Genomic DNA, 12344 nt, shown 5'->3' with positions numbered 1-12344 from the left:
GGTGATCCTGTGGAAGATTATGTTTACAGGTCATACGGTGCCTGGAAAAGAGGGTGACATTAAAGATGTGGAAGAGGGACACAGAAGGCAATGTGGGGGGGTTTCAAATACAAAGCTTTGTAGCGTGTCTTGGTTCGGGTGGCTGAGATGGTGGGCCACTCTACATATAAAGCTACCTGGTTTTCTGCATTTCTAAACAGGTTAAACATATTTCTAGGTGTCTAGAAAACCCAACATGCTCGTTTTGTTGAAAGGCACAATGTGTCAAACTAGAAAGTCTTTTGGTCTTATTAACTGTTACATCATTCTTACACACTGACTGTCATCGATTTCCCATAGGTGGTGAAACTATTTAAATGTTACCCTACACTGACCCTACTGATGCAAATTTCCTTTCCTCCAATTTGCCCATTGGAAACCTTTCTGCTATATTGGAAGGAAGAGTTGCAGCTCAGGTAAAGTCTAAGTTAATACAAGATACTTCTGAGTTTAAAATCTTTTTTGAGCTTAAGAAATCATATTTGTATCCTATATGCCCATGCATGGCACAAGTGAGGTATTTAGAGTCTGCAGACCTTGTGCTATACTTGCAAATTAACCCAAAGATTACTATAGTCAATTCAAGTACTCAAAACAAATGGAGACTAATGTGGGGACTCCACTGTCCTGCCCACTGTGGATACACTACTGTGGTGAGACAGACACACCCTGAACTTGAGGAGGATGACAAGGAACTCAGGATTTAGACCTTTCTGATCCTGACTGCATGACTATAGGCAAGTCAGAACTTTTCAGAACCTCAGTTTCCTCATTTTCAGGATGAAATTACAGTGCCTTCATCACAGCCTGTCTGTGAAAATTTGATGAGACAATGGAGATAAAAATACTTTGTAAACCCCATGGTAAAAAGAAAAAACAAAAATGGCAAGGTCATATGATTATCCAGAAAACACATGCACACATTTTGACTGGGTGCACTGCCCTTTTCCCAGGCAGTCCTTTAATCCAAATCCATCTAGGACTCGTCATTTACCAAGAGACTCAGAAAGTGACGTGTTTTGCCTTCTTGCCTTGTGTGTGCCGAAGGCTCAGCCACGAAACTGCTTTGAATGTATCCTATCGAATAAAGAAGGTTTTAAATCAGATGATTGAGAGGATGATAATATTCCCTCATGTCTATGAATTTTTCATTTTTATTCCAAAACAGTCAAAATGGACTATGTGGGTCAAGTCTCAGTGTTCACAGGTTTGAACAGAAGGTTGAGGAGAATATTCTCTCAGCTTCTATTTGCAATTCAACTACTGCCTCAGGGTGAGCGTTCTGGGGCCTTCCCTCCCCAAGCTCTGGTATCTTCGGGAGGATCAGAAAGAGAATAGAGCATCTATCTGAGGAGCTCTGTCCAGAATTATATTCTTTTCTGTAAGACCTTAGAATTATTCGGGCTGCTTCTATTCTTCTCACTGATAAGGGGGTATAGTTGTTCTATAAAACTTTTATTTTTAGGTTTTGTTCTTTCAAGGGTAGACTGTACTGTGCTTAGTCACTTAGTTGTGTCCAACTCTTTGTGACCCTATGATCTGTAGCCCACCAGGCTCCTCTGTCTATGGGTTTCTCCAAGCAAGAATACTGGAGTGGTTTTCCATGCCCTCTTCCAGGGGATCTTCACAACCCAGGGATAGAACCCAGGTCTCCCACATTGCAGGCAGTTTCTTTACCATCTGAGCCACCAGGGAAGCCCAGCCCTGACATGCAATCAGAATCACCTGTGATTACTAAGTGAGAAGATTTTAGTCACACTCCAAAGGCGGAATCTGTAGTCTTGAGGCAACCGTCTACCTGTCAAAGCTACTGGACTCAGGCTTAGAAACAGAAGCTACCAGCCACAGCATTCTGCACTTTGACAATAGTCTATTGAGCAGGCAGCTGTCAGAGTGGGGATGGATGGGAGAGGGGAGAGCAGGAGGTGGTGTGATGTGACAGAAATAGTTCTAGGTTGAGGTTAGGGCACCTTGAAGGTAGTTCTGTCTCTCCTGGAGGGTCCTGGGACCTTGGGCAAGTCACTTCTCTCCTCAGCCTTCTCTGCAATGTAAGGGTTGGGATTAGAGGTCTTTTGAAGGAAGTTTTATCTAATGTTAATACTCTGTGATGCTCTATGCAATTTTAGCCTCATTCACCCATTAGCACTTCCCTTTGGGTCAGAAGACATCTGAGAAAAGGCAAAGTAAATTGTTGTTTGGGGTTTTAAGTCTTTGGACATTTTCCCATTGGTCTTTGAAGCACTTTAACAAGGTCCTGCTTGATCTGGACTCATGCTTGTTTCTATGGTTTCATTTCCACCCTCTCTGCTCTCCCCAGTCTCAGGTCAGATTTCCCTCAGTTTCTCAATGGATCACTCTTTTTACCCCCTCCCCCTATGTCTTTAACTCCCTTCAGTTTGCAGCTCAAACACTTGTGCCCTCTCTCAGGCCAGGCTCAGCCTTTCCCATCCTTGCCCGAGTAGTTCACTCTACTTCCAAGGAACATTTTGTTCTATTTGCCTTGAAGGCAGGATCTATGCTCAGGTGTGAGATGGCCGAGTAGAAAGGAGCTCAGAGATATTTGTTCACTGCTAAGCTATAGTTGTTGGGCAGTTTTGAATAATCATCTTTGCTTAATGCTGAATAGAAGATGATTTCCTATAAATTTTCTCCCTGACAAGATAACTGATGTGCAAAACTAATTCTCCTCAAATACCTCTGACTCTATTCCCCACTCCCTCCCAAGTATAATGAAGACAGCTGTTTTAATTTCTGCTCAAGTCTTATGATTATAGGGAAACAAAGGAGAGGGGAGCTGTATCCAATGGAAAGAGTATTAGAATTAGACAGAAAACTTTCTTTTGAACTGCAAATCTGCTATTAGGTTGCTGGGACTGCAGATCTATCATTTATTCTTTGGGAGTCTCACTTTTCTGACCTGTAAATCACATACGAAAGTATGTCTTTCATAATGTGGCTGTGAGGATTGGTTAGAATAAACACACACATATAAAACACACAAATGCACACACACACACAATCACTACATGGAACATGAATAGGCACCATTTTGGTGAGGCTCACAAGGGAGAGATCCCTTATTGAGAGAGACATGGACAACCTCGGGAGAGGTGGAGATAGGATGGTTGCCATGAGGGCAGAGCAGGTGTCGATGTGAGAGCCAGCCTGGGGTATAGAATTACTGCTGAGTGAGGAGAACCGAAAGACTAAGGGTTGGATCCCAAGCTTGTCATACATGAGCTGTGAGTCCCTGGGCAAGTTACCTTTCTCTGTGCTTTGTTCGCTCATCTGTATCACTTTATCAGTCTGGTATGGCTGTTTTAAGGATCAGATGAGATGATGTGCATGGAAGGTGAAAGGTCCCAGCTGCCCAGGTTATGACAAGCAGTGAGCAAACAGATGTGGAATAGAATGAACTGCCCCAACCACCTCACCTACAGCCACCTGAGACCTCAGCCTCCTCCCTAAGTCTCAGCTTCTCTTAAAGTGAAGCTGGGATGGTGACAGTACCTGTCTTGAGGATTGGGTTTAAGGAACAAATGAGAAAGCAAGTAGTAAAGCCCTTTGTGAATACTCTGCTTCTCTCTCTATAGCTCCTTCTCACACATATCCATACACTAATGTTTTAGAAGTGGGGCCAATTTAGAATGTATTTTAGTGTAGAATAATACAGATTTTTTTTTTAACATAGAGGAGATTCTAAAATGCTCCCTTCCTTCTGAAAGCAAACAACAAAACAGAGATTCTAAACATTGCTATTTTCCCCCAATTTTCTGAGCCTTGACCTGAAACTGTTCTTAGGAAACTCTGCTCTGAATGGTTCACCCAGAACAGCCCAAAAGAAAGCTATTTTATGGGACAAGAGTACTCACTGCAATATCACTATAAGAATTCGATGAATTATTTTATGATGGTTAAACTGGGCCTTGGATGAGGTCTGTACAAAGAAGTGTGCTGTTAAGTCGCTTCAGTCGTATCCGACTCTGTGCGAACCCATAGACGGCAGCCCACCAGGCTCCCCTGTCCCTGGGATTCTCCAGGCAGGAGCGCTGGAGTGGGTTGCCATTTCCTTCTCCAATGCATGAAAGTGAAAAAAGAAAGTGAAGTCGCTCAGTCTTGTCCAACTCTTAGCGACCCCATGGACTGCAGCCTACCAGGCTCCTCTGTCCATGGGATTTTCCAGGCAAGAGTACTGGAGTGGGGTGCCATTGCCTTCTCTGACAAAGAAGTGTACACAGGTTCAAATTTCTACATTTACTAATTCCTTTCTCCCATAAATATTTCTAGGTCTTTGGCTGTATTTAGGAGACAAAGTCATTGAGTTGCTTTACTATTTCTCAGTTTTACATTAATTAGTCATTTTTTACCTGTTTTCTTCTCTTCAAGTCAGTAGCAGAAGTATGTTTTATACCTTCTGATCATTTCTCTTCTTATCACCCCCCTAATTGTCAGGAGAGTGTGATAACTAAAAACATCAAAAACTCTATAGTCATCTTTTGGCCACATTTAACCTTTGTTTTGTTATGGTCTATCTTGCACCTTTTAAACAAATTCTGCTGTGTATTTCCAGCTTTCAGATACAGCTTTTTAGTGAAACGGCACACTGCCCTCTAACACGCACACACAAATGTGCATGAACTTGTACACACACACACAATTCAAAAGCAATGTGCAGCATTGCTTTGTGTACATTTATAGAAGAAAAAACAGGAAACAACCTATTAAAATCCATCTTCTGAGATTTTCTTCCCCCCTGCCCTTGTTTGGTTTCTTAGGGAGATCTCATAGCTTTTCCAGTCAGTTTTAGATAATGTTCTCCTATCACTGAAATCACAAAAGCTATCTCATTTCACCAACGGAAATATTAATCCAATGAAAATTAAGGATATTGAGCTTCATTTCGCTGTTACGTTTCTTTTTCTTCCAGCCTGATACACACATTTAGAAGCTGGAAGTGTGCAAAGCTATGTGATCGGTCTATTTTCTCTCTTCGAGCTCCTCCTGTAGTAATTCATTAGTTGTGGGTTTTGACCTCACTAGGATTGGAAGAACAGGGGGGACAAAAATTAAGGATCTAGAAAGGTTTTTCTTTTCCCTCAGTATTAGACTGGTTTGTGGCAAATGCATGGTGCTATCTTTTGCTTTTCATATGTGCCAAAAGAAAACTCTCTTTAGCTGTGTAGGAAGGAATCAAATTATTGGTTGACAGTCCCAGCTCTGGGCTGAGAATAGGCCCATTTTAATTGCTTTATTGAGGGGCTTGCCAGAATACTGTAGGAAAAGCAAAGCATTAAATTAAACAATCGACTAACATCATGACGTCACAGCAGCGCTAGAGGAGCATGCTGTAATTCTTACTGTCCTCCGAAAAACTAAATGCTGGCAGCAAACGTGTCCTTGAGTCATTTTTCTCTAAATGCAGATTCAGGAAGTGCACTCTTAAAATAGGTTCCTTTTTGGAGTTTCATCTTCCCTCTAACTGCAGGCCACAGGACAGACCTCTTTAAGGAGAATTAGCTTGCATTTCCAGTAGGCAGGACCCTGTCTTAGTAAATCTTGTGTGGATGTATTGATTATTGCTGGCTAAACCAAGCTTCAATACGAGTAGGAACTGCAAGGATTATCTTTTTATAAAGAAAGAGTTAAATATGGAAATGTGAAATGACTGTCAAAAAAGTATTTTATTTGAAGCATATTTTATAGGCAAAAATTCTAGGCAAAAATGAAATTGCATTTGACTTATGGGCAGAAAACTTTCTTATGAATGAAGCATGGAGATTTTCATCTATTGAAAACCAAAACATTAAAATGCAAGACAAACAACAACAGAAATATGAATTAATAAATAAACATGACAATGAATAGATCATAGTGTTAGAAGAGGACATATTTACCTTAAACAAGACACTAACATATTCTATATATCCAAAATGAAAAATTAGGAAGTTACTATTAAGTCATTATTACTAATTTGTAAAATGACTTCTCACAAACCTAATTTGAATAGATATCTGTCATTCATTTTTTAAAAAATAGCATCAATTTTCAAAATTCATTTAAGAGAAACCACATTGCATAAACTTGAATCTTTTGAGTGCCTAGCCCTGTGCTCAGTTCTGTTGTTGTTTAGGCACTAAGTCTTGTCTGACTATTTTGAGAACCTGTGGATGGAGCCCTCCAGGTTCCTTCTGTCCATGGGATTTCCCAGGCAAGAATGCTGGAGTGCATTGCCATTTCCTCCTCCAGGGGCTCTTCCCAACGTAGGGGTCAGACCCCCATCTCCTGCACTGGCAGGTGGGTTCTTCACCACTGGTGCTCTGTGCTAAGGGGATACAAAATGAAGTAAGTGACAGAGTTTCTTCCTGAAGCTTTGCATTTCACTGACAAGGTGAAACAGATTCTCAAGGCTCTGGTTACTGAAGAGCACTTAGAAAGGAGTGTTTTAGTAACAACAAGAGCATTAAGGGTCATTGAAGCACACAGGTTACAGTCAAATCATGGTACAGGTGGAGATGAGATACAGTTAGATGTTAAGCAATGTCAGGATAAGATGTTTGGGGAGAAATGGTGAAGACTGCAAGGTGAGGACAGTAGGAAGCTGTGGAAGGGACCAGTTAAGAAAAACATCAGCCGGTAGTAATGAACTTGATGTGTAGAAAAAGATCATGAGACTAACTTTCCTTATGCTGAAGGCCCACACTGGAGAGACTGGCTCACACCATAAGTGATAGCCACAGGGCAAGGGGTAGAAATCTGGGTGGCACTAAAAAGGACAGTAAAATAATGCTGATGACAGAAAGGGGTTTGTGCTTTTGAAAAAGGCCATTACTGCGTCTCAACACCTTAGAATGGTTCTTTGGGAGAAAAGGAGGGAAGAGCAGGTTTTAAAAAGAGTCTGATTTTAGAACAAGAGCAGAAGTTGTCCTAGAAATCCTGCTTCTCTCTTCTCTATGTTACTCTCATCCAGGCATATCAGTTAAATCATCATTCTTAAGAACTAGTAACTACTTATTATCTTTACCAGGGGCAACTAAATCAAAACAAACATACTAGCAAACCTATGGTTTTTAATCCTTGTTTTGATTCAATGTATATTCAATAGCCAGTTATGATACAAATTTGGGGGAAATGAGAGCAGCAGTAAGGGAGATAGTCCCCAGATCTCTTAAACTTTAAAGGTTTCAGTGGATTGTTACTGCAACTAATTTTAAGCCCAGTTCTTCTACATTCTCATAGATTTCTTTCTTTTTCTTTCTTTTCTCTTCTCCCTCCCTTCTCTTTCACACATACATACATATATTCTTACTATATTCTATAGCAATTTCCCCCATGCAGACTTTAAAAAATTATCTCAAAATTATCTCAAAAAATCTTGTAAGTGTGTACTTACAAGCATCTCATATACCTTTTGAGCAAAGCTGGAAAAAAAATAAAATCAAAATAAGAAAAATTTAAATCATGCCAACCTGAAGAATCAAATGTTTTTTGCTTATATTTTCTTCCAACCTTTATCCATTTGAATACATAATTTGCACATACTTGTAGTCAGTGTTTGGATAAAAGAAAAGAAAAATAATCTATTCTCTTTCCTGAAAGAATGGCACAAAAGGGGCTCTGTACATGGGATCCCTGTTGGTTAAACTGTCACCTCCATCCTGTTGGAAAAGTAGAGCATCAGAGAGGCAGCTTGCTAGGGGCACCTATATTTAGCCAAGGTAGGTTGTGTGATAAGAGGGAGGGGCCCTGGCCACACGCTGTCTGACTCATGCTCTCAAGCACTCGTGTCACTTTCTCCTACAGTTGGGACAGCCTCCTTCAGAAAAGAGAGCCTGACTGTGACTTTCCTGGGCAGCAACCCTTAGCTTCCAGAGATCAAATTTTAGAAAATAACAAGCACTGGAAGCCATTGAGCCTCCAATAAATCACATGGACGATAACATCATTATTGCTTGCTTTGGCTCTCATACAATTGCCCTTTCTCTGGTTTGGAACTGAAGCCTGGACTTCTGTGCAGTGTCTGATTTTTTTCCCCCAAGCTCCATAGAGTCTGCCAGACCACAGAAAGGATATTAAAATAAAGCTACTTTACTACTTCATTCCCTGGCATTTTGTATTGAAAGTTGCCATGGATAGTATATGGCCATATAGTATACGCTACATAGGGTATGTATAGTAATATGCCATTCATAGTGGCATATATAGTATATGCTGTATACTGGCATATGTGAATTTGCCATATGTAGTGGATATATGTTGTGTCCGACTCTTTGGGGCCCCATGGACTGTAGCCCACCAGGCTCTTCTGTCCATGAGATTTCCTAGGCAGGAATCCTGGAGTGAGTAGCCATTTCCTACTCTAGGGAACTTCCTGACCTAGGGATCAAACCTGCCTTTTCTGTGTCTCCTGCATTGGCAGGCAGATTCTTTATCACTGTGCCACATGCAAAGCCCCAATATAGTGATATAGTATATCATAAATATATGTGATATATTTGACTTGTGATATACAGGATTTCAGATCAGAGCTGGTCCAACATAATTTGGGGGATTTTTTGTAGTAGTAATTAGCAAAAGATGGGCAATCAATAGCACAACATAATTTTGAGCATGTATTTTAATCATTTCTCTACAATTACTAGCTCTGTGAACACAGACAATACAGCCTCCCAGGGCCTCGTTTCTTCATTTTTATTTTGGGATGTTAGGTATATTTGAGTTCTCCTCAAGGTTGTGAGTTTCACCAGGGAGAGGAACATGAATGGCAGAGTGCTTGTTCTAAACAGGGGATTAATGCATGGCCGATAGACATCTGTCAGTGGCTAAGAGCTGAAAATGATTAACATCACAACAGTGAGGCCCTTCTTAGCAGTATGAATACAGGCACATCTCTATCTGCCTTCTTCCTAGTAACACTGATATCCAGATCACAAAGAAGAGTTGTTTACTTTTACAGAGGCCAAACAAGGGCATTATTTACATACTACATATTGTAAGTCTGAATCTTGACACTCCCTAATTTCAACTTCTTGGCAAACATTGTTTGGCTCAGGAATCGAATATCAAGGCATGTATGGAGCTGTATTAACAATTAATGGGAACTAAACATGTGTCTATAACATATGGCTCATACCTTCACTTATGAGTGAGCTGAAAAGAGCTAGGAACCAACTATGTTTGAATCAGATCAGGTTCTGTGATCTACCTTTTCGTTACAGGAATTTAATTCTTTAAAACCTGGTTCATGAAGACTCATTGGGCAGCGGTAGAGCTTGGTTACTTTGGGAAAGCGACATAGTTTCTGAGTATTCTCATTTGCTCTTTTGAACCCATAATATGTGCCGCCTCCTTTGTCGGGCTCCTATGAAGTTCATGTGACTTGTATGCAGTTGCTTCATAAGCAGTGAAACTCTAGAAATATAAAATATATTCTTGTGTGTCTTGCAGGTGTTTGCTACTTATTAGCTGATTGACTTTTTCCAACATTATTATTCCTGCATCACCGAGCTCCTGAGCTATCTACCATCCTCATCTCTAAAGGCTATTAAATTCTAGGGAGTAGAGTCACTTCTTCACTTGCTATTATGATAATCATTACTCACAATTAGGCAGAATTCTGCTGCTTAAAATGTGATTCCAGAGAGGCCTAGAAGGCTCCTTTTCCACACTCCTTTTCCAAATAGACTCCTGACAAACTTGCTAGTGATAAAAAGTTCCAAAATTGAGAATTCACTTCACTGTCACTGTTTTAATGAAGTTACGTTTTAAGCTCTACCATTCATAAACACCTTATTAGGAATTGAGCTCCTTTCATCATTTTAGTAGGTTTTCAATACAGAAAAGGGAACAGAACCATGAGCTAACAGGGATGAAGGCCAAAGTCTCAGAGAAGTCAAGGAATAAAGAGAGTTCATTGGGTCTGCTGATGGCAGAACTTTTCTCTGGGAGGATGGTAGACTATCTGAACTCTGCCTAGTGATTACTATTTCTCTAACTCTCTAGGCAACCAGAAATCACACAGAGTTATCTAAAAATAAATCTTTTCTGTATAAGACCCAAAATACCTGGGGCTGAGGAAAGAGAAGAGAAATGGATCTTACCCAGCAGGTCTTGTGTCTTCAATGGCTCTGTCCACTGGGATCAAATCACTAAGGTAGACATTGAAGTTTCCTTCTTTCCATCTTCTTTCCACCTCCTTCTCTTTTCCGTGGGGAACAACTACTGGACGTCCAAACTGACCTGGAGCTTTGGGGTCCCTTGGAGAAAGTGTCACATCAATTCTTAACACACGGTGCATTCCGTCATCTTCAGGTGAAAGGGCTTTTGTCAGACTTTGGTTGAGTCGTGCAGGCTGGGTCTTGGCAGTTAAGTTGGTCCTTACTAGCTCCTGTCCCCGAGTTAAGGCTTGATTGGTTTGAGACACTGCTGCTCTCTGTAGAGCAAGTGAAGAGAAAGATGCCTCATTGCTCTTCATGCCAATGCGTTTCTCTTGGCTTTTGCCTGATACTATAGTAGATGTAGTTTTGGTGTTAGAATTGGGGACGTCTTTGGTGTCTGTCTTTAGCTCCTCCTCCTTGGTTATAATTACAACATGGCTTTCGGACAAACTGAATTTCTTCCCATCAGCCACCTTGCCTCTGTCATCCTTCAGCAGGCCTCCCCACTGTATCTTATTAATAGATGGCTTCTTTAAGCGATCTGAATTGGCAATGAACTTGGAAAAGGTAAGGTTCTTATTGGCTTTGTGTTTATTTGCATTCAGTTCTTTGCTCTGAGTCTCAGTTTTATTTAAGGCTATGGCTTCCCTGAGTCTTGGCACTGGTGGGCTGGAAGAGTAGGTCCTTTCATTTACTCCTGCCTGGTACTGCTGCTTTGATCTACTAAGACTGGTGGTCACATCCGGGTACCTCTCAGCTGCTTGCTTTGATGTGTCACTGTTGAGACCATGGCTCTTCGGGCCCTGCTTGTTCATACCGACAGGTCCTGTGTGCACAGATACTTTGGCCAGTGGAGTTCCCTTTGCTGCAATGAATGGAGTTTTCTCAAGCCCCTGAGCTGTCGTTTGCTCTGGTGTCATGGGGTGAGAGGAAACTGCAGGTCGGATGTCTCGCCCCTCTGTCTTCCACTTGGTAAAAGTCACTGGGTGAGTCTGCCTATATGCAGGATGCCACAAAGGCGCAACCTTGCCTCTTCCCGGGGCGTTCTGTACTTTTCTTTCCTTCTGGGTTTGGTGCAAATCATCCTCGACCTTGAGCTTACTCTCCTCAGTCTTCCTAAAATTCTCTTTGCCCCACATGCCCTTCCCGTGTCCCTTTGGTGGGGGCTTCATCTCTGTCCTGCTGCTGTCAAGGCTTTTTACCTGGTCTGATTGAACTCTGAACCCTACCCGCTCCCTCCGAACAATGTCTTCCTTCAGGATCTGAGTGTTGATCTCGCTGAATGAGAGGCGGAGAGCTGCCATGTCAAAGAGCAGCCAGATGACAGAAGCTGCAAATATAAATGCCAGGACTCGCCCACTTCCTCGGAAAAACTTTCGGATCTTGTTCATGGTACAAAGGCTCCCCTTGCAGCCTGCCCTCCCTCTGAGCCTGCTTACCTTGAGTGGAGAGGGAGCTGAAGTAGTAGCAGCGGCAGTAGCTGCAGCAGCCAAGTTGCCAGAAAGCACCCCCTCCCGTGAACACAGCAGGAAGCAGCCGTCCAAGGGGAGAGCTCAGCTCCTACCGCTTGTCAGTCTCTGCCTGCGTGGCATTTCACAGCAGAGCATCCGTGCCTGCTCAGCTGGCCCCTGGTGAAGCCCTGCTCGATGCTGCCCTTTGGTCACTCTGGGAGCAGTCGATTCCAGCCACCAGACAGTTCAACGGATCACTCATCTCATCTCCACGAGCACACGTCCACCTCCCTACAAGCCCCAGGAAAGGTGGGGGCCCGGCTGGGGCTGCGGCTTCTCTCCTCCCAGTTCTTGGTCTGCACACTGTAACTCAACACCACTTCTCATAAGGAAAACATTTCAAGCCATTACCCAGAAAACTTCATTCAGCTCTCACCTTCCGTGTTATGTGAGAGTGTGTTTGTTCTCAGAGCAATTAAAGAAAGCTATCTAACTTGGAGGGCATGTGTTCCTGGTTTGTAACCCCACCTACCACAGTCCTGTTTATTAACCCTGTTGTACCCAGCTCTCCAAGTAATTTGCCCCAGCGATTTTTGGCCTCCATGTTTCAGCTTTGAGAGGTAACAGCTTAGAGAAGGGTCCAGGCAATCCTCCATACCAGAGATGGGTGTTTGATTATCCAGAATGCCTCTTTGAGGCA

The 12344-nt window shown here is 42.2% G+C and overlaps 1 protein-coding gene across 1 annotated transcript in view; it reads right to left on the bottom strand.

The window, feature by feature from the left end:
- GALNT5 (polypeptide N-acetylgalactosaminyltransferase 5) overlaps positions 1 to 12052 on the bottom strand; it is a 43837-nt gene extending 31785 nt beyond the window's left edge. Inside the window, exon 1 of the mRNA XM_040229116.1 lies at positions 10137 to 12052. Coding sequence (XP_040085050.1) covers positions 10137 to 11584 — 1448 coding nt within the window. The 5' untranslated portion in view covers positions 11585 to 12052. The remainder of the gene's footprint in view (positions 1 to 10136) is intronic.
- Positions 12053 to 12344: the final 292 nt, after the last annotated feature.

The sequence above is a fragment of the Oryx dammah genome, unplaced genomic scaffold (genome assembly GCF_014754425.2).
Source record: "Oryx dammah isolate SB20612 unplaced genomic scaffold, SCBI_Odam_1.1 HiC_scaffold_27, whole genome shotgun sequence".
Lineage (NCBI taxonomy): Eukaryota > Metazoa > Chordata > Mammalia > Artiodactyla > Bovidae > Oryx > Oryx dammah.
Note: the sequence above shows the minus strand (reverse complement) of the source record. Positions and strands in the feature narration are given on the sequence as shown.